Raw genomic sequence first — 20,434 nt, 5'->3', positions numbered from 1 at the left:
ACTGATGAAGGTTTTTCAGTCATTCTTGCCTGTTAAGGATTGGACTCTTTCTTCTAATTTCCCACACTCATTTTCCTCTTGATGATCAAAATGTGTCAAAATTTCAAACAAATGTGCATGGACTTATATCGTATGCTGGGATGCGTAGAGTCTTACCTGTTAAGGATTGGACTATTTCTTCTAATTCCAACTCATTTTCCACTTCACCAAGAATATGTCAACACTTTTATAACAATCTAAGATGTGTGGCCATGGTCTCACCTAACCATAAAACCACCATTTTCCATGATGTTGAGCTACACAAGGTTTCCATACTTAACCCAATAAGTCATGTTCATTCCTCTTCTGCTGGTGCTGAAGGCTGATTGCATTTTCTCTAGGCTTGCTAGCTTTTGGAGCATTCTCTTTGTGGTTTGCAATAAATTTTATTTACCAAAACCAAAACACAACAAACAAAAAAGAGTGGAAAGAAACAAAGATTAAGGAGGAAAAGAGAGAAAAGTTGAAGAAAAGCATAAGACCCATCAGCAACCAACAATTAATAAGTGGCTCAAAAGTAGGACCCCTTTTATTTTGAAACAAACACATAGGCTCAACATGTTACATGCTAGGAATAATTTAAAAATAATTAATTACTAGTTATTAAGTAATTTATGAAATTAGTTATTAAGAATAATTTAAAAATAATTAATTACTAGTTATTAAGTAATTTATGAAATTAGTAAAATATTTAAATACTAAATATTCACTAAAGAAATAATAATTAAAATATAATTACTGATTAAAGTAATTGAAAAAGACTTAAGATATATTACTTAAAAAAATTGTTGAAAAGATATTACTTAATTATATACTTTTAAAATATTCGTATACATTACAGAGTATAGCCGCACGGCTATACTGTCAATAGCCGCACGGCTATACCTTTAAAATATTCGTATATGTTTATAGAGTATAGCCGTGCGGCTGTACCTTTAAAATATTCGAAAATATTTAAATAGTATAGCCGCCCGGCTATACTCTCCATAGTATAGCCGCCCGGCTGTACCCTTAAATATTGTAAAACCATATTTTCCACTTATTTTTATTTGCTTTCATAAATTTTTTTATAAAGTATTTAAAACCATCCAATAAAATTATGTAATTTATGAAATTAATTAAAATACTTAATTTTCGTTCCTAAATTTTATTTTTTTTTAAACTCACATCCAATATGTGATATATCTCTCAGTCATAAATATTTTGTCCATTTAAAATTAAATGCTCAATTTCTTCTATGCGCTGGAGTCTGAAAAAGCTAAGCTCCATAAAGAATGACTTTCCCGGAAAGTTTACTCAATTTCCCGGAAATGGTAAGAAAACCCTCTTTCTCTCTCTAAGCTCTCTCTCCTCCTCGTCCTCATCCCAATAATCGGCATGCATTTGTTCCAGACATGAGTTTCCTCAAAGGGATCATCGATTCTTTTGGTTCGGTCTTCTCCGCCGCTTCCGCCTCATACGAGTCTCACCCAAACTCTGATTCTCCTCCAAATTCGTCAACCATGGAAGGCATAGCTGGACCTGGAGCTTCGGTCTCCAACGAGCGTGTTGCGTACAAGCTTAGGGGGTACTTCGATTTAGCAAAGGATGAGATCGCCAAGGCTGTTAGGGCTGAAGAGTGGGGCTTAGTCGACGACGCCATTGCTCACTATAACAACGCCCAGAGAGTTCTCGTTGAAGCAACGTCCACTCCCGTGCCTTCCTATATCAGCCCCAGGTTATCAATTTTTCAGCTTAGTTTCTGATTCTTGTAATTGTTTTTTTCTTTGATTATTGTTGACGTATTGCTGAAGTTGCTAGTCTGAAACAAATGGTGGGTAGTCTCTAAATTTCCGTCTAGGTATAGATATGTTTATGACTTTATATTTTGTATAAATAAGAGTTTGACCATTTATATGTTAGATACAAAATTATATCTTGAATTGAAAAAGTACAAGTTTTTCTGAGTAAGTGTGATTAATTTTTGTGAACTTTACTTTTGAAAGTCTTTTGTGTAAGTTGTGAAGTAAAAGTGGCATGAGTATTTGTATTTGGTTAATGACTTCAGTGACAAATAAAGATTTTAGCAATTCCAGCGTGAAGAGCTTCATCTCTTAGAATAGGAGGCAAAGCATGACTTTGGTTTGTTGGCTGATTTTTCTTTCTCGAAGGATGGTTTTGTATGTCCAAAAGAAAATGATTTGCATTCCTGCAAATTCGTTAGAGAGAGCAAACACAAATTCATTATCAAGTCAACTATGATGATCGATTCTGAGATGCTTTTCCATTGTTATCATAATAAAATGCCTGTTCTTTGTGGCAGTGAGCGAGAGAAGGTCAAATCTTATCGCCAAAAAATATCAAAATGGCAGGGTGAAGTTTCTGAAAGGTTACAGGCCTTGAGTAGGCGAGCAGGTAATATCTCCTACTGATTCAACTTACCTGAGCATTGTCTCCAAACTAACATAGATACATTCAACTCAACTTCTGACTTTTCTTTCTTTGCATTTGTTTCTCCCTGTCCTCATTTTCAGGTGGCACGTCTGTTAGCAAAGTATGGTTTGATCTGACTAAAGAGTTCTGCATATTTGTCTTTTATTTTTTTCAGTTGAAACTTTCTTTAGACTTATGCACAATAGTATTATCTCAAGCATCTAATGTGTATTCACAAATGCACGGGAGGAATTGAGCATTTGATAAGATTCAAGATTACTATATACTGTTATCTATATATAAAAATTCAAAATCTTTGCAGAGCACCTTAGCCCATGCGCAGACTGCTGTAGTTAAACCAACGACATCAAATGCCAGAAAGCATGTGTTACCCAAGTCTCCTCGTCCCACTACAAACAGACCCGAAATGAGGAATCAGATTCAGACCAATAATATTGTAAGCTCAAAACCTGTGCAAGAGACTGGTGGTGGTTATGATGCAAAATTGGTGGAAATGATAAATAGTGCTATAGTGGATAGAAGCCCTTCAGTTAAGTGGGAAGATGTAGGTGAGGGATTTATCACATACTCACAATTCTTGTCTATATATTTCTTTTTCTTTTATTTGTGGTTGCTGTGTTTGTTAAGATTACCAAGTTACTCATTTCAGTTTCTCTGCAGCCGGTCTTGAGAAGGTTAAGAAAACTTTGATGGAGATGGTTATTTTACCAACTAAGAGAAGAGACTTGTTCACTGGTCTTCGAAGGCCAGCTAGAGGTAATGCTTTGTAAGACTGTAACATCCATATTGATACCAGTAAAGCAGAAAAAGAACTTGTTTCATAAAAAACTTTGTCTTTGTCTTTCAGGTCTGCTTTTGTTCGGTCCACCTGGGAATGGGAAGACCATGCTTGCTAAGGCAGTTGCATCAGAGTCTGAGGCAACATTTTTTAATGTATCTGCTTCTTCACTGACATCAAAATGGGTGTGTCTCTGTCCTTGGTGCTGCACTTTCTTTTTCTTATATTTATAATTTTTTTTTGTCCTCATAGGAATTATAATAAGTTTTACTTGCACTGAAATAGGTAGGAGAGGCTGAAAAGCTTGTGCGAACCCTTTTCTTGGTTGCTATATCCAGACAGCCATCAGTAATTTTCATGGATGAAGTATGCTACTTTTCCTGTTTCATCTTATTGATGGTGTTATGAAGTATGCTATTTCATGCTTGTACTTGAGGACTGTATAGTTGATTTGGAAAACTGGATGAATGATCAGAGATTAGTATGTGGTCATTATCTCTATTTGCATTTGTTGTTGTTAAATGTCATTGTTACAGCTTTTTTTTTTTTTGGTATCAGTTTCGTAGTCATCTGGAAGGTGTATAGCTGTTGTAGGTGACTACAGTTTGATGCTTTTACTGTTCAACATTATATCAGCGATGTAATTGTGTCTGTTTTTTGTGTGCTTACAGATTGATAGTATCATGTCAACAAGGCTTGCAAATGAAAATGATGCAAGCAGAAGGTTGAAGTCAGAGTTTTTAATACAGTTTGATGGGGTGACCTCTAATCCTAATGATCTGGTAATTGTGATTGGTAAGCTTTATATCTCCTCTGTTTTTTTTTTTTTTTAATGAAAACTTTATATCTCAATTCAACCAAAGCCCACCCCAAATGGTAAGGGCCGTTACTTTTATTAAATTGTTCGTCAGTGTTGATGAAAGTCTTGGCTACCCTGCCTGCTTCAACAATGCCAACTTGATATACATTACCCTTCTTATATGTTATCATTAGAGTCTGCTGCCCCTAAGGGACCTTGATCAAGGGAAGTAATGTTAAATTTGGATGTTAGTTAATTGGAACTAAGTAATAAACTTGCTTGATCCCCTCAAACAATAAAATTAAACAGGTTGGAAGGAGGGAGGGACTAGTAAACTTCTGAACTATTTTCTTTTGTCCCAACATAGATCCTCACTTTTCTTCTTCTTCTTCTTCTTCTTTTTTTTTTTTTTTTTTTTTTTCTCATTATCTTCTTGAAGTCAGTTTTTGGGACTCTTTCAATTTTGCATTTTAACACACTTACACCTGAATAAATTATAGTACATCCTTTGATATCTTTTTTTATGTGCTTGCAGGTGCTACTAATAAGCCACAAGAACTGGATGACGCGGTTCTTAGAAGACTGGTTAGTAGTTTTTTTTTTTTTTTTCTTTTGGTTTTCTCCTTCAATATTCTGAAATTTGATTTTTCTAGGGACTTAAAAAAGTTTGAATTGCTAATAAAATTAATTCTCCAGGTTACTAACTTATGAATCAATACTTTTAAAAAAATGTGTACATGTCTGTGTGCTCTTGCACGCACGTCTAATTCTTATCCAGTATTTGAAGCATATTTATCTTATATTTACACCTGAAGATAGGGTTGTGTCTTAGGAAAATGTTTGGGCTTGTAGTGAACACTGTGTTTGGTTCTTCTGTTACTTTAATAATGGTTATGTCTCGATGTTTTCTGCTCAGAAAGATTTTAATCAAAGAAACAAAAAGTACATGGGGTACAATTTGATCAATACATTCAGAAGTATCCTTCTCATCTTTTCCCCCGTTGGAAACTTTATAAATTCTTGATATCAATTCTTTTTACTTCTAATTGCTTTTTCTGGTAACAATTTGATCAATACATTCAGAAGTATCCTTCTCACTGTAATATGAAACCCTGAACCAGGTGAAGAGAGTGTACATACCTTTACCAGATTTAACAGCAAGGAGACTGCTTCTAAGACACAAACTCAAGGGCCAAGCGTTTTCCTTACCAAGTAAGAATATGGTCTTATCTCGTAACCTTCTTGTTGGATATTTTTCTGTTAAAGATTGATGATCCCATATTTTGTGGTTAGTATGATGTACACAAAGTTGTAGTTGACTACTTTAATGTATCTTCATTGGTATCTCTTATTACAGTGGATATATGTCATTTTGTAGTAACTTAAAGATACAAGTGTTCATAATGTCTGAGGAAACGTTTTTGGAACTTTTTTTTTTTTATAAATAATATTTATTCCAACAAGACAAATAATAACCAAAGTGAGTGAACTAAGCAAGCATCCTTTTGTCCCTTGTGGTTAATCTTCTTACGAAATTTACTTCTTATTGCTTGTATTAGGTGGAGATCTTGAAAGACTTGCAAGAGAGACAGAAGGTAAGAACATTTTCCCTGTTTTACCCTTCTGAAGTGCTTTTCAGATAGCAGTGATAAGTCAATTCATTTTGCTAAACTAATTTGACCAAAGTTGAGCACTAGGTGCTACCAATCTCAGTTACGCTCAGCTAGTGGTTGATGGTTTACAGCTGGTTGCACTCACCTAGTGGTTGCTGGTTTACAGCCGGTGTTGTGATGGAATTGAACCTTAATCAAAATCCTCACCAAATAATTATCATTCTGATTAAATTATTCAATTGTTACTTTTATATACAGGATATTCAGGAAGTGATCTGCAAGCATTGTGTGAAGAAGCTGCAATGATGCCTATTAGGGAACTGGGTGAAAACATTCTCACCATCAAGGCAAATCAGGTATTATACCAACAACAAGGCCTCAAATAAATTGGTTGTACAGCAGTCTATAAATGTTAATTAAGTTTTGGTCTAGCTTTAGTAGATATAGAAGTAAATTTGCCTCAAACACATCTTTACTTTGATGATCTGATCTGATTCATTTCATGCAAGTCTTTTTGCTGAGAATATGGTGCATTGAAAATATTTTTTCCTATTCTTTTTCCCTTGGAGGCTGGGAAAAAAATTATGAGAGCTTGATCTGATAAATGAAGAACTGGATCTTGGATCTGAATTCTTCATGTTTGAAACTGATTTCTTAATAGGAAAAGCTTATGGGCCATAGAAAATGTTATGCAAAAGGCATCATTCTCTGCATTACATGGCACATTTACAACAAAAATAAATTGGCAGTGGAGAAAATGTTATGCAAAAATGCATCGTTCTCTGAATTCTTCCTATTCCATTTCACTTAAATTGAAGTAATTTAAGTGATAAATCTTTTTTTTGTTATTATTGTTTATGGAGGTACTTTATTTGCAGAAGTTTCGATAAAAGAATTTCCTCATTCCGGTCACATATGTTCATGTCATTATTTGTTTACCAGGTAAGACCACTTAGATACGAAGATTTTCAGAAGGCAATGACTGTAATCAGACCAAGCTTAAGCAAAAGCAAGTGGGAAGAGCTTGAACGGTGGAACGAGGACTTCGGCTCTAATTGAATGCCTATTACAGCACTCTCTATGATTTTTACGATCAAAGCAGCCTTATTTATATGCCGCCACTGGTACAAAGAATGATGCTGAAAAAAGCCAGGAGGTGGGATGTGAAAACCCAAAAGAAGGAAAAAGCATCTCTAATTGTGTACATGGCACACACCTCGCCTCAAATTGGTCTCTGCCTGCTCTTAATTCTTTGTATTCTTCTGTGTAAGGTGTATATATATATATATATTATAATCATAGTTGGGTTTTCCACGCCGGAAGGCCATTGTAGATGCATTGACAAAATCTGGAAGGCCATTGTAGATGCATTGACAAAATCTTTAATGCACCAAGAAATTGTAAAATTTCCAATATTTTTAGCTCCGAGTGCCAATGAAGAAGTTGATATTCAGATGATAATTGCAAGCGAGCGATCATATGAACTTTCAATAATGTTAAGAGTTACCAAATTTGTTATAAATGGTGTAGCATATCGGAATTTTATCTGTCAAAGTAGGGATGTGCAAAAAGCTGCCCTAATATTTTGGTTTTCAAAGGTTTTTAACTATTAAAAAAAAATGCAGTAACAATAGCAAGGAGTCACTGGAGAGCAAATCTAGTCAGACGACTAGAAATAGATGGGGGTTAGGCTAGTTAGTTAAGATATGAGAAATCAAATTAAAAAGGACGACAAGAGATGGCCGTGAGTTAGGCTAGTTAGGGAGGACATCATATATGTGCAGTGCAGTCCTTACCCAAGTTCGAGTCTTTTAATCCCTTTTTTGGGTTGTCGAAAGAGTCAATCTGTTGAGTATTACAGATTACTCAACAGATTACAGGGGCTCCCTTTTTAGAGTATCATTTTGCCCCAAAATTTTAAAATAAAATAAAAAAATTTATATTTTCAGGGGTTCCCTAGAAAAATCAACAGAGTCTCAGCAGTGGCGCTAAAAGGAAAATTCAAAATTTCCACATAGTGGGCGTCTCTCTCTCTCTCTGTGGAAAAATCAGAAGAAATGGAAACCCAGAAAGGGCAAGAAAACCCAAAGAGAGAATGGTCCTTGCGAGACTTCGAGATCGGAAAACCCCTGGGCAAAGGGAAATTCGGGAGAGTCTACGTTGCCCGAGAAGCCAAGGTATTGAATTTTTCAATCGAATTAAACCGAAAACAATTTAGAATTTGAAATGATTGATTTTTGGGTAAAAAAATTTGGGGGCAGAGCAAGTATATAGTGGCATTGAAGGTGATATTCAAGGAGCAAATCGAGAAGTATAAGATTCAACATCAGCTGAGGAGAGAGATGGAGATTCAGACCAGTCTCAGGCACCCCAACATTCTTCGCCTCTACGGTTGGTTCCACGACGACGAACGCATCTTCTTGATCCTCGAGTATGCCCATGGCGGTGAGCTTTATGGGCTTCTCAGGAAAACTAATTACCTCTCTGAGAAACAAGCCGCCACTGTAATTCTCTCTCTCTCTCTCTCTCTCTCTCTCTCTCTCTCTCTCTCTCTCTCTCTGTGTTTTAGAAATTAATCAAATTTCATATGATTATCAGTATATTCTGAGCTTGACGCAAGCTTTGGCGTATTGTCACGAGAAGAATGTCATTCATAGGGATATAAAGCCTGAAAATTTGCTTCTGGATCATGAGGTATATATATGCTACAACCTCTCCAATTTTTTGCCCTATGCCATGGTTGTTTGGGTTCTGGGTTTAGAACAGATGGGAAATCTGGCTCGTAATCCCTTAATTTCTGCCAAATGTTTAGAAGTCGATTAATGTTATACATCTTCTTATCCCAAACAGTAACAATCATAGCATTTTCACTTGTTCAGTGTTGAAGTTTTTTTCCCTACTTACATAGAAAAAGTGAAAATAGGTCAGTTATTTTGGTTTCAGGGTTAACCTTTTAGGGATGTGGTTTTCTTTATGCAATTTTAGGAGAAATTACAACCAGGGTTGGTTTACCTGTATATATGTACAGATTGGGGGGAATCTCATTGTTGTCATTGGTAGTTCCTTTTTGTGTTCAAGAAATAGTTTGAGCAAAACCGTGGCTGCTGGTGCTCGACTTCAAATTCCAAATTCCACTGCTATTGTGCAATAATGATATGTGATTAATATTTTCAAGAAGATTGAGCACAAATATGAGTTCTTATCCCGATGCAACTATTCTATACTTTGATTCAATAACTGGAAGCTATGTTTTTTTATGTCTGCACTTAGGTAACGTATTGTCATTGAACAAGTTGAGGAACTGTGTTTGATTACTTGATTACATTATATTTTCGTAGGGTCGACTGAAAATTGCAGACTTTGGATGGTCGGTACAGTCCAGAAGCAAGAGACAGACCATGTGTGGAACTTTAGATTATTTAGCACCAGAAATGGTGGAGAACAGACCTCATGATTATGCAGTTGACAACTGGACTCTGGGCATTCTTTGCTATGAGTTCCTCTATGGTATTCCTCCCTTTGAGGCAGAAAGTCAAACGGATACGTTCAAAAGGTATGAATGAGTGTTTTGTATGCTTCCACCCATGTGATTCCGTAACTTGAGCTGAACCCAAGTGAATGATAACTTGAGTTTCTATACAGGATAATAAAGGTTGACCTAAACTTCCCTTCTGCACCTCAAACTTCTGCAGAAGCTAAACATCTCATTACCCGGGTAAGTTTGTCCAGGATTTTGTTCTTAATGTTAGGTGGGGGTAAATAAAACTCCAGTGGTTGTTGGTGTCAGTATCCATTACCTAATTGAAATAAGTTGAACTTTGTGCAGCTTCTTGTCAAAGACTCCTCAAAGAGGCTCTCTCTTCAGAGGATCATGGAACACCCTTGGATAGTCAAGAATGCCGATCCATCGGGTATCTGCAAATAGCTAGCTTTTCTAACTGTCATCATGCTCTAACCATGGCTGTGGGGAGCTGGCACAGCTGAGTTTGGTATATGTAGGGGGAATATTTCGGTCAAAATCTCATCAGCACCAAGAGACAATTAACTTATCTACTATGTTCACCAGCCTTGAGTTTCATGTACCATGTTTTGTGTGAAGGAAATCTTGTATCTCGTCAACTTCTGGATTGCCTATAATTACATCAGTTGCTTGCTGAGTATGCTTAATTTACGTCGAAGTTCTAATTGTAGCCACTAAACAGTAACCATTTTTAAAAAATTTATGATTGTATATTTTGGTTTGTGTAAAATTTAGATTGCATGAGTTGAATTAATAAATAAACGCTTAAGCAAGATATAGGAGTAAGCTAGCAACTAGATACATTTAACTTTCTGGGAAAAGTCTGTTATATGTTTGTGACAATGTTAAGGGAAATTGAGAAGGGAAAAATGTTTCGTAATTAAAGGCGGCCACTTTTTATGTTGAATGGTTTGGAAAATGGGATTTGATGTTTCAATGGCACTTGAAAAACATTTAAACATGTTTAGCTATTTTTGAAGAACTATGCTAATGGAAGTTAAGAAGTATCAAGATACAACATTAATTTGGCATTCATGTTTGCCTTGTACAAGATTTAAAAAGGGATGGTTGACCTACGTGCCTTCAAGAGCAAATCAAACCCCAGTTGAGGTCTCCGAAAACTAACCAGAAATACAATTTCTTTCTTCTTTCTGCTGAGATGAAAAGACATCCCATAACGTGAAATCTGAACATTTCCCTAAACAAAAGGCATTTCTTATCCCCTACGTAAAGCAAGAACGGAGGATGTTGGTATTTCCTCACAAAACAAGCGGCCTTTCTTTTCCTTTTTCTGTTATATATCCATGAGGATGCCGGTTGCAGGAAAAACCAAAAAATTCACAATTTCGGATACCTCAAAATGCTGGAAAGGGTAGTCTTCTAAGAAGAAACATAACTACTGTCACAAGCAGTAAGGCTGGTATCTGTAAGAGTCGTGTCACTATCACTGCTAGAATTGCTTCTTTCATCATTTCGTCCCGGTGGGGGATTTGCTGGGATGGAGATGCTGAGATTTGTATTAGGGATTGCACAATTAGTTTTTCTGCATATGGCTGTTGTCTGAGAGAGCCGAGTGGTATTCATGGCAGCAGCTGAAGAAGAAGGAACAGCAACAGGTTGGACATCTTTCATTTGCCTCTTTGTCCCTCTGTGGATATGCTGGCCACAATACTTCTGATCAGGAAGAACATCCCTTCTGCACCGCCACTTCTTTCCATCCGTTCTCCTACACCTCCCTGGTTCAAGTTCAACTCCACTTCCGTTGTCGAAGTATAAGCCATTGCAACCTAGAAGAGCTGAAAACAGTGAAATAAATACACAAATGATCCTTTTGATTGCAAAGACAAGCTACAGAAGAATTTCCAGTACTTCAACCCATTTTTATCCTTTAATTTTTTTATTTTTTTTTATAGGACATTCTTATCCTATATGATTCCAACTTTGGGGCACTGTTGGCCTCTCTTGTTAAAGCCCCAGTCGAATTCATAGGTAAGAAGTCAGATAGTTTGGTACCACGAATCAACACCATGTTCAACATTCTCTTGTGTGGAAAGCTTTTCAAGACCAGTGGTTATGCTTATCAATCCATATATATTTTGGGAGAAAAAAAAAAACATTTTATAGCACAAAGGTTCAATCTTACTCATGCATCTACCTTGGAGAACGCTCTTCGGGGAGAAGCCCAATCCTGGTGATATATTAACAACATTCATGCTGCTTCCTCTGATCATGCAATTGCCACCAGCATGGTTGCTACTATTGTATTTTACACCAATATTGAGGCTATTTTCATTGGTACTGCTGTTGGTGGTGGTGGTTGGTCCAGCAATGGTGGTAGTGGCTACAGCAGCAGGGTTGGTAGTAGCAGATCTGTTGGCAGGTATATTGGCAATGGATGTAGTTGTAACAGGTCTTATGTTTTTCTTACATTCATGATAGCCACTTGAGGCCATGGTTGTACCTTGGCTAACACTAACATAATTGTAGGATTGTGCCATAAGTTGAAGGCCTTTCGGGGTTGAAATCTGAAGGTTTGTCTTTGAGTTCCCTAACTCAACTTCTGAATTCTTGGGTGTTTTAGTGCTGGAAGGAGAAGCAACCTCAGAATTTTCCACAGGCTTTCTTGAACGCTGGCGGCCTCTGTGCATGTGTTGCTGACAGTATTTCTGATCAGGAACTACATTCTTATTGCACCTCCATTTCTTTCCATCAGTTCTTCTGCACCTCCCTGGTTCATGATCCCTATAGTCAAAGCCCGTTGCACTGAACCCTACAACTGAAACAATCAGTTGAAATAAACAGTATCAAATTCAACTGAATAAGCAGGGGACCCATTTCAAATTTCATGCAAAAGAAAAGCAATCAACAAAGAAATATCCTTCAAAAAGTCAAGTTATCTAACCATAAGTCGACAGAAACAATCATTTAGAGAACATTAATCTATTACATTCAAGTTCAAATTCATGAAACTATCTCAATGAACAAAACTCTAAATTCAGGGGATGAAGCGATAAAAAAAAAACACTAATTTACTCAATGCATATCTCAAATTTGAAGCCTAATACACAGACAGAAACATCTGTAAGGGGAAAAACATAACATGTTGCAGTAAAATTAACAGAAACAAACATGATCTCTTGACTAACTCAATCCCATGAAAATCTCAGGTCAAGTGAACCTTGGCCTATCTAAATTTGAAGCAAAATAGGACCCCTTTTAAGAACCCAATCAAACAAAGTCAGATGCATGTAGTCCTCATAAACCCAAGTCAAGTTAAAATGTCTTAAAAGTCTCTCCCTCCCCCCTTTTCTTATAACTACCCCATAAGCATGCATTTAGTTGTTACCCAAAAATAACAAATTTTTTTTGTGTTGCTTGTGTGTCAGTTTGTGTAAAAATTGAAACTCATTAAGGGAAAGAGATTTGACTTACAACTGGGGTATTGTCTGTTGATAGCAGCAGCATTTGAGGAGCCAAAAGAGGCAGCCACACTCTTCCAAATGGGAAGCACAAGGTGAAAAGGAACAGGAAGGTTAGCAGCGAAGTGCTTGTAGATAAGCGCTTGTTGCTCCAGCTCATGCAACTGAGAAGCTGTCAACCCACCACCACCATACTTCTTCTTCTTCTTCCCAACAACAACTTCTTCAGTCCCATTATGATCATCACCATAACAATCAACCCCAATCCCAAGACCAAGCTTCACCTTACCACCACCCTCCTCCTCCATTGTCATCACAAGCACATCAAACTGTTTCTTCAACAGAGTTGCATAGAGAAAACCCAATTCAATTTGACTATCAAGTCTCAATATTTAAGGCAAAAACAAGAAAAGCAAAGCTGCACAAGAGGCATACGACTGAATTGATGAACTGGGTCTGGATGTATTGCAATGTGTCTAAGCGAAATGAAGCCATATCTGCTTTGCTTTGCTTTGTTTTGGCTTTTGTTTAAAGTTGGGCGTGAGAGAGAGAGAGAGAGAGAGAGGCTGACAATCACTGTGTCTCTGTTTCAGCCTTTTTCAGTGTCCGCAGGCAAAAGTTTTCAGACCAACTTCGCTTCCTTTCTTGGGTTCTTTGAACTGCGAGCGCGTGTGTCTTACGCTCCAATGGGTGGGATGCTTCGTGTTTTGGAGATTTGCTCCACGCTCCTCTGAGCCAGGACGACTGCTTGTTTGGCAGTAGTGGAAGCCCCGCAGGTCGACACGTCATCCGGTTTTCTGTTGGGTGGGCCCCGCGTGTGGGTTGGTTGGGTTGGGTTAGATTGGACTGGGCTGGGCTGGGCTAAAAGCCCAAATTCGTAACAATAGCCTCAAAGCTCACACTGCATGATATCAAATTGTAAACCATGTCACTGCTCAACACAGCAAATTATATATACATAACAATTGTGGGAGGAAAAGGAAAGATGAATTTTCCCAACTCAACAACATACCCTTAAGTGACACGAATTAAAAGTACAACCATGATGAATACACATGTCATTACAAACATTACAAGCCATGTGAAACACGTAGTTTTGGACGTCTTCGAGTATATATTGGTCGCCCGTGTATTGGCATGGCCAGTGCTTGCCAAGCTACTTTCAACAGCCTTCTCTGTAGAATCAAGTATCTGCACATAAGCCATACCTTAAGTTATGAGATCGACAGATATGACATTCCATCAGCTATGAATTTACATCAAAGGCACACCAGAGAGTAAGCTTTTATCACAACAATCAAGTTGTGAAGTAACACAAGATGTTACATTATTCCTTTGGACATTTTTCCTTAATTTTGACATGTCTGATGATCAATGTTTTTTCTTAGGTTTTCTCTTATTCTTCAACATCTTCCTTTCTTTTAATTATCTGAACATGGAAAACTCAGACCAAATATCATGTTGCAGACCTCCCCAAACCCCTTTACTTTAAACTCTTTCTAAACAAAAAACTATATTTACTCTCCTATTACATCCTAAACTCCTCTGCAAATCTATTGGTTTTAGCCTAAGAATCTCATGGACTCTTTACAACCCCAACCTTGGTTTCTTTGTTTCACATTTCTCTTTCCAAGCATTTCTCCTGATTCTCGCACCTTAAATTCAAAACACTCTTTCACCTTATCTTCCCTTCAAAAAGACTTCACCCTGGTCAGTGTCACCCCTAAACACAAATCAAACCACAGCCAGCTAAATATAAAAAGTGTTGAGATTATAAAAATCTTACTTTTTCAGTGTCTTGCAGCGAGTGATTCATCATGAGACTACTCTCTTTGAGTTGCCTTGCCAATCCAACCATTTCATCAGTCAAATCCTCTTGAAGCTTTCTGTCCCATGAGAGAAAAATTTATAAGAATCTTAAACAGAATGTGGAAAGCAAATATAATCAACATCTGAAGTTTTAACAGTAAAGATAGCCTCTGCTCTGGTGACTGCTCTGGTGAGTTATCTGGTTTCAATTTCATCCAGAGTCTAGTTACTCCAGTTTAATAGGAGAACTCGAGAAAGTATGAAAGTTAATACGACAAAACACCTATGTTTTTCAATGTGTGCTTGGGCTGCAGCATCCAGTTTGACAGGCGCTGAAGAATCAACACTAAGAATCTCACGAGTTCCATCTTCGGAATTTGAGGTAAGCCTATTTAACAAACAAAACCAGTTAAAATCATGTGATAGCATACGAAAGATCACTAAGAAGGAGCTAAACGAAACCATGATCCTAACTATTGTTCACTTACCCAAATCTCCTTCTCAGACCTGGAGAAGGGGGAATCTGATTGTCTCCTGTATCAGAAGAGTTTGCTTTGACAGAAATTCTTGCAAGGGGCTCCTTGGGTGCTTGAATATCAGGCTGGGAGTTTGCCAAAGAAAACACAGTTAGGAGCAATTAACTCCATAAATTGCATACATTTGCATATATATATATATATATATTGTACAGAAATATTCTCTTCCCAGACTGTTAATCTGGACCATTGATCAGGTGGATTCCTGCTTTCATATATGGTGCCAGATTCACAATCTGCCATATAACATGTCAGAAATCTAGCAAGAGAACACAATCGATATATTAAAGATTCTCTTTAGATATGATGACATAAACTGATACAACCAATTACATGTACTGATGCATTAAAGGATAAATTCTAAGCATTTTGTTAAGCATGAAATACCAATTTGGATCAGCCTAACAATATTTTTCTTTCTCAGTCGTTATAATTTCCAGACCCTCATTCTAAACCTATTATCAGCAAATTAATTATAAATGATACATAACACTAAAAAATTTCAGAAAAGTGAACTGGTTAAGTACATAAAATCAACAATTCAACAAAAGTGACATGTATGCTTTCTAGATCATGTGTACGCACCGGCGGAGCAGCTAATTTGGAAGCAATTGCTTCGATCTTCTCTGAATAGTCGCTCAAAACAGCCTTTGAAACTCTGAACATAGAACCATAAATAATCATTCCAATTAGTAAATTAAGAAATTTACAAGCTCTTAAGACAGAGTATCAAGAAAATACATATAAATAATAACTCAAATCATCATTTGGATAAAACTCTTTCCATCCAAAATCCCTAAAACAACGAAAATATGCTAATGATATGAGAAAATGTCTCTAGAACTTAATATGAGTACCATGCCTACCAAAACCCTTGGATTGATTAGAATGTTAATCAATATTTCCATCATATCATGCCTACCAAAACCCTTGGATTGATTTGTAAAGTAGAAGAAAGGAAGCATATTGGAACATGCATCAAATTATTGAAAAAATCAAAGTTAAAGTAAATCAAGGGGGAAAATTAAAACAAATACCAACCTTGGTAAGCCTTCTGGAGTTCTCTCCTCAGCTAGTTGTTCTACCTGTTCTCGTAAAGTAGCAACATACTGCAAAATTCCAGTACTTATATCATCCATAAAGGCTATATATCCCAAAAACACCCAAAAGAAAAAGAGAAGCTAGAACACATATCAATTTTATGAAAATGAATAAAAGCATGTAACCTGTAATTCTAATAACAACATCCATATCAGAAGTGAGAGAGAAGACAAGGATCATACATACATGTACAAGTTTTGACTGGTTTTGTTGCTGAGGAGCAGCTGCAAGCAGCCTCCTCAAGTTCACCTCTGTTTTACTGATGCTCATCCCAAAATCCTACACCACTGAACCAAAAAAAAGTTCAAATCTCATGATCTTTTGATGGCCAATAAGTAAATTAGAAACCCCATGAAAATTGAAAAAGTAAAATTCATTTTGTGAGAAAATTACCACCCAAAAGAGAAGAAGTTGTTTTTCGTTACCAAACTGGGAGCGCATGTAGAACAGAATTTGAGAATTTCTTTAAGCCTCTTCTTTGTTCTTCTTCTTCCTTATGGTGCCGCCGAAACCACTGCGGTGGAAAAACCTCGCCTCTGTCGGGAAGAAGAGGCTGGGTCTTTACAAATCAATTTTGCAAAAGTTTTGTTTTGACCCCACATTTTCTATATTTTTCAAAAAGACCACAAACTTTTCCAGATATTTTCAAGCATGTGCCGGGTTCTTTCTTTCGGTTTTGGCTAAACAGTTACTCGATTGTAACTTACTCAGAAATTTGATCTCAAACCGTCCATATTAATCTAACGGCTCAATAAATATAATGTATATAAATAGTATAGCCGCACGGCTCTACTATTTTTACACGTGACACCTGTCACCGCTTTAAATGTAATGTATTTAAATAGTATAGCCGAACGGCTATACTACGATTTTCCTTCAAAAAGACATGGCCGCACGGCTATATTATTTTTTACACGTGGCACTTTTTAAACAGATAGTACAGCCGCACGGCTTTAATCGGTGTCTAATTTTTTTAAAAAAAATAGTATAGCCGTGCGGCTATACCGATTTTGACACACGACATCTAGACGCTGCACGGCAGCTGTGCTTTTTTAAAATAAAAGAGTATAGCCGCACGGCCAGACTCGATGTGGGGGTGTTTGTGAGAAATCTCTCTCTCTTCCACTTTAGAATATCGCTTGTACCTAACAAAAAAAGGGGAAAGGAATCTCTCTCTCGTGTTAATTTGATACTTCAAACCATATGTGTTTTGTTCACCCATCAAACACGCTGCACGTATGGACCAAGAAGATTGAATTAAAACTGTCTTCTCAAATCCCATAGAATGCTAATAATGTACATGCCCATAAGTACTTTAAGAATAGTTTTAACATAGTAACAAACAAGTAATACGGCGGGTTATGTGAGATAGGCTTAAGCTTCCAGTAGATTGCCCACAGATAATCTTACTCCATAAATACCCACTTTCAGAATTCAGATGAAACTTACTTTATTTTATCAGAACAATATTGTAAAACACAACGCAACTTCAATAGAGAAATCAGGGACGGACCCACAATGGGGTTAATGGGGTCAAACGACCCTATGGACTACATGAAAGCAAAGTAGAAGGTCCCTTTGAATTGGGGTGTGACCCCATGAGAATGGCTGAAGGGAGAGGACTTGCAGACAGAGGAAGAAGAAGCTGAACAGGAAATCTATTTTTTGTTTGAAAAAAGCTGGCCAAAACGGCGTCGTTTTGGCCCAGCTTCTAATTTTTTTTAAAAAACAGGCTGGCCAAAACGGCGTCGTTTTGGACCAGGCCCACGTATTTTTTTTTAAAAACACGCTGGCCAAAACGACGTCGTTTTGGACCAGCAGCGAATTTTTTTTAAAAAACTCGCTGGCCAAAACACCGTCGTTTTGGACCAGGAGTACCGATTTTTTTTTAAAAACACCTGGCCAAAACGATGTCGTTTTGGTCCAGTTGTTTTAAAAAAAAACAGAACAGCTTGTATCTGCCTCTGCCCAACTTCTTTCCTCCCGAATTTTCATCCCCAAAACACCTATTTTCTAAACCCTCAAACCTAAATCCCCAATCTCCACCCCCCACAAACCTTTAACCCTCTTCCCCACCAAGCCTTACACTATGACCCTACGACATAAAATTCATGGGTCCGTCCCTGAGAGAAATTACTTTGCCATGTGGATAACACAACGCAAACACTTCCCTTCTCTCATGAGATTGAAAGCTTTGTTGACATCTTCAAATGGCAGGTTATGTGTTATGTACTCGTCGACTTGGATTTCCTGCAGGTAGATTTTTTGGAATTCAAACAGGCTGTGCATTTTATTTTGTGGATTGAAAAATATAACAAGTAAATTTTTTTTTCTTAAACTAGAAGAATAATCATGATCGGTCAGTGGGAACATTTCAGCTGTTTAAAACAGAGATCAGCTGTTAACATGAAATACAACAAAAGAATTTAGCATCATACCGACTGCAAATTGGCATGCTTTCTTAGCATACACACCTCTAAAGCTGAAGAAAGAAATAGTTTAACACATAAGAAATAACAGTGAGAAGGATTAGGAGGAACTTGTTCTAGATGGTTTATAAATTCAACCTACTACTTCAAACAAGATGATTTGATAAGTTTGTACATTAGACATTTATCAAACTAAGACATGATAAATTGCTCGGGCATGCCCTATCGCATTCTTGTAACCGGGACTAAACATTGTCAGTAGATTTTCCAGCTACATGAGGACACACCAAATTTTACAACAATGGGAGGGAAAAGGACACTTAATATTAGAAGAGCAACAGTTCAGTATAGCATGGTCTGATTGTATCACTCCTAGAACAATGCTTGGCTCTTCACCAGTGTGGATGAAGGTAATCACCAATTTAAAAGCATGAATTGTTGAAAATGGTGGGGAGTACCATATTAAAATTAACTAAGAAATTGACTAAACAATTTTATGGCCTGATAATTGGAAACCACTTGTGCATTATGCTATAGTTTCTCAATCTTACATAAGATAGCTAGTGCTATAATATAAATATAAGTAGATGGAAAAAATAGGGAAATAACTTACCCTGTTGCTTCATGGCCAAATATTCGAGGAAAAATAGCCAGCAAAATAACGGGGAAATGGAGCAGGATGAAATACCAGTATTCTCATGAATAAATTCAGACCCTTTTTCTTAAGTTGTTATCGGGGGAAGTATAACTGCATTGTTTTACAAGAAAATTAATCCATCCGGAAAGAAGAACGCATATCTGGCAGTGGCACAAACAAAGTTTTAATTTTTCTTGGTCAGAAAGAAACCATAAGTAATAGTTAAACGAATTTTCCTAGCCAAAAAATGATTATTTTCTTAGATGTTCAATAAGTAGGAAACAAGAAAAAAAGAATTGAAGGAAAAGTAATATTGTTTTATCTCTATTTGTATTGAAAAGAAGAAGAAAAGAAAGGGGCAAAAGAGGAGAGAAGAGGAGAGTAACTGAGACTCTCAGGCAGTGATGTCACTGTTGAATATTTGGATTGCGAAGGGAGCAAGAAATGTACTCAGAGAGAAAGAGAGAGAGCAGTGAGCCTTAGAATGTTTTAACTGTATTCTTACTCTGCATAAACATTGCAGCAGAGCTTATATTCCCTCATGACAATTACATGATCTCTCTTACAGCCTTAGAATCAAATCTAACGGATTGCAATAGTAGGCCAATGTGAGTATGACACATGGCATTACACAGCTGTCCTAACAGCTGGGAAATCAAAACAGACACAAGCAATGCACCTGGCATATAAGCACAAGGCACACAGCTAGCACAAGGCACACATCTAACACAAGGATTAAAAACAGATTGAATATAAACTGACATAAAACTTAGTAACTAATCTGAAATTAGCTAGACAGTTTACATTTTAACAATCCCTTCTAAAGTGCTAGCTGATTTCACCCCAAGCATTCTCCTCAAATAGTCAAACCTGTCTTTGGGAAGAGCTTTGGTGAAGATATCAGCAATCTGCTCTTCTCCCTTGTAGTAGAGCAGTTCAATCACTTCTTCTTGTATTGCATCTCTAATAAAGTGGAACTTCCTTTTAATATGCTTGCTTCGTTGATGAAAAACTGGATTTTTAGCCATTGCTATGGCTGAAGTGTTGTCACAAAACACAGTTGTTGCAGTGGTTTGTTCTTCCCCAAAATCTTCAAGAACAAACCTGAGCCAAATGGCTTGTGATGTAGCTTCTGCTGCACTCACATATTCTGCCTCTGCAGTAGAGAGAGCCACACTGTGTTGTTTGACTGATGCCCATGAAAAAGCACCACTTCCAAATGAAAATGCATATCCAGAAGTGCTTTTCATATCTTCCTCAGATCCACTCCAGTCACTGTCACAGTAACCAACTAAGAGAGCAGATTTTCCAGTCACATACT

General features: G+C 37.0%; 4 protein-coding genes across 14 annotated transcripts; 2 read left to right on the top strand and 2 right to left on the bottom strand.

Annotated features, from left to right (window-relative positions):
- Positions 1 to 1,249: 1,249 nt before the first annotated feature.
- On the top strand, positions 1,250 to 7,202 carry LOC117617761 (spastin). 3 transcript variants are annotated; one of them, XM_034347285.1, is made up of 14 exons: positions 1,250 to 1,352; positions 1,432 to 1,756; positions 2,342 to 2,433; positions 2,553 to 2,572; positions 2,774 to 3,020; positions 3,133 to 3,228; positions 3,320 to 3,435; positions 3,536 to 3,616; positions 3,922 to 4,045; positions 4,585 to 4,634; positions 5,171 to 5,261; positions 5,609 to 5,644; positions 5,921 to 6,018; positions 6,605 to 7,202. In XM_034347285.1, exons 1-14 carry the CDS (start codon positions 1,277 to 1,279, stop codon positions 6,719 to 6,721), a joined length of 1,569 nt encoding a protein of 522 aa, XP_034203176.1. In that variant the 5' UTR covers positions 1,250 to 1,276; the 3' UTR covers positions 6,722 to 7,202. The 3 variants fall into 3 exon arrangements, 2 of the variants coding, with proteins under 2 accessions (XP_034203176.1, XP_034203177.1); XM_034347286.1 differs by having other exon boundaries at positions 6,541 to 6,647; XR_004584378.1 differs by having other exon boundaries at positions 1,259 to 1,756; positions 6,605 to 6,985; positions 7,018 to 7,202.
- A 234-nt stretch (positions 7,203 to 7,436) lies between these two features.
- On the top strand, positions 7,437 to 9,895 carry LOC117617762 (serine/threonine-protein kinase Aurora-3). Its single transcript, XM_034347288.1, has 6 exons — positions 7,437 to 7,839; positions 7,924 to 8,166; positions 8,261 to 8,356; positions 9,001 to 9,215; positions 9,305 to 9,377; positions 9,489 to 9,895. Exons 1-6 carry the CDS (start codon positions 7,720 to 7,722, stop codon positions 9,585 to 9,587), a joined length of 846 nt encoding a protein of 281 aa, XP_034203179.1. The 5' UTR covers positions 7,437 to 7,719; the 3' UTR covers positions 9,588 to 9,895.
- A 284-nt stretch (positions 9,896 to 10,179) lies between these two features.
- Positions 10,180 to 13,226, bottom strand: LOC117618700 (growth-regulating factor 9). 5 transcript variants are annotated; one of them, XM_034348389.1, is made up of 3 exons: positions 12,615 to 13,226; positions 11,326 to 11,958; positions 10,180 to 10,969 (listed from the first exon to the last, which is right to left on the bottom strand). In XM_034348389.1, exons 1-3 carry the CDS (start codon positions 12,913 to 12,915, stop codon positions 10,563 to 10,565), a joined length of 1,341 nt encoding a protein of 446 aa, XP_034204280.1. In that variant the 5' UTR covers positions 12,916 to 13,226; the 3' UTR covers positions 10,180 to 10,562. The 5 variants fall into 5 exon arrangements, with proteins under 5 accessions (XP_034204280.1, XP_034204283.1, XP_034204284.1 ...); XM_034348392.1 differs by having other exon boundaries at positions 11,338 to 11,958; positions 12,615 to 13,225; XM_034348393.1 differs by having other exon boundaries at positions 10,180 to 10,978; positions 11,338 to 11,952; positions 12,615 to 13,220.
- Positions 13,227 to 13,390: 164 nt separating this feature from the next.
- Positions 13,391 to 16,617, bottom strand: LOC117618701. Of its 5 annotated transcripts, XM_034348395.1 has the most exons (9): positions 16,441 to 16,617; positions 16,234 to 16,326; positions 15,988 to 16,055; positions 15,532 to 15,604; positions 14,899 to 15,011; positions 14,694 to 14,798; positions 14,388 to 14,487; positions 13,614 to 13,792; positions 13,391 to 13,502 (listed from the first exon to the last, which is right to left on the bottom strand). In XM_034348395.1, exons 1-8 carry the CDS (start codon positions 16,486 to 16,488, stop codon positions 13,616 to 13,618), a joined length of 777 nt encoding a protein of 258 aa, XP_034204286.1. In that variant the 5' UTR covers positions 16,489 to 16,617; the 3' UTR covers positions 13,391 to 13,502; positions 13,614 to 13,615. The 5 variants fall into 5 exon arrangements, with proteins under 5 accessions (XP_034204286.1, XP_034204285.1, XP_034204288.1 ...); XM_034348394.1 differs by lacking the exon at positions 13,391 to 13,502 and having other exon boundaries at positions 13,511 to 13,792; XM_034348397.1 differs by lacking the exon at positions 13,391 to 13,502 and having other exon boundaries at positions 13,511 to 13,792; positions 16,234 to 16,334; positions 16,473 to 16,607.
- Between the last annotated feature and the right edge of the window lie 3,817 nt (positions 16,618 to 20,434).

Source organism: Prunus dulcis, chromosome 2 (assembly GCF_902201215.1).
Source record: "Prunus dulcis chromosome 2, ALMONDv2, whole genome shotgun sequence".
Classification (NCBI taxonomy): Eukaryota; Viridiplantae; Streptophyta; class Magnoliopsida; order Rosales; family Rosaceae; genus Prunus; species Prunus dulcis.
This window is presented reverse-complemented; position numbering and strand designations above follow the sequence as displayed.

What these genes read in the sequence shown, in the direction of transcription:
- LOC117617761 (XM_034347285.1), top strand. Translation starts at nt 1,277, where the DNA reads ATGCGCTGGAGTCTGAAAAAGCTAAGCTCCATAAAGAATGACTTTCCC. An exon ending in CCTTCCTATATCAGCCCCAG is followed by an intron (nt 1,757 to 2,341) that starts GTTATCAATTTT and finishes TCTTTGTGGCAG; the next exon opens with TGAGCGAGAGAAGGTCAAAT. An exon ending in TCACCATCAAGGCAAATCAG is followed by an intron (nt 6,019 to 6,604) that starts GTATTATACCAA and finishes TTTGTTTACCAG; the next exon opens with GTAAGACCACTTAGATACGA.
- LOC117617762 (XM_034347288.1), top strand. Translation starts at nt 7,720, where the DNA reads ATGGAAACCCAGAAAGGGCAAGAAAACCCAAAGAGAGAATGGTCCTTG. An exon ending in ACGTTGCCCGAGAAGCCAAG is followed by an intron (nt 7,840 to 7,923) that starts GTATTGAATTTT and finishes ATTTGGGGGCAG; the next exon opens with AGCAAGTATATAGTGGCATT. An exon ending in ATTTGCTTCTGGATCATGAG is followed by an intron (nt 8,357 to 9,000) that starts GTATATATATGC and finishes ATATTTTCGTAG; the next exon opens with GGTCGACTGAAAATTGCAGA.
- LOC117618700 (XM_034348389.1), bottom strand. Translation starts at nt 12,915, where the DNA reads ATGACAATGGAGGAGGAGGGTGGTGGTAAGGTGAAGCTTGGTCTTGGG. An exon ending in CAACAGACAATACCCCAGTT is followed by an intron (nt 11,959 to 12,614) that starts GTAAGTCAAATC and finishes TGATTGTTTCAG; the next exon opens with TTGTAGGGTTCAGTGCAACG. An exon ending in TCTCCAAGGTAGATGCATGA is followed by an intron (nt 10,970 to 11,325) that starts GTAAGATTGAAC and finishes CAGCTCTTCTAG; the next exon opens with GTTGCAATGGCTTATACTTC.
- LOC117618701 (XM_034348395.1), bottom strand. Translation starts at nt 16,488, where the DNA reads ATGCGCTCCCAGTTTGGTAACGAAAAACAACTTCTTCTCTTTTGGGTG. An exon ending in ACCAGTCAAAACTTGTACAT is followed by an intron (nt 16,056 to 16,233) that starts GTATGTATGATC and finishes GGAATTTTGCAG; the next exon opens with TATGTTGCTACTTTACGAGA. An exon ending in CGCTGCAAGACACTGAAAAA is followed by an intron (nt 13,793 to 14,387) that starts GTAAGATTTTTA and finishes GCTTATGTGCAG; the next exon opens with ATACTTGATTCTACAGAGAA.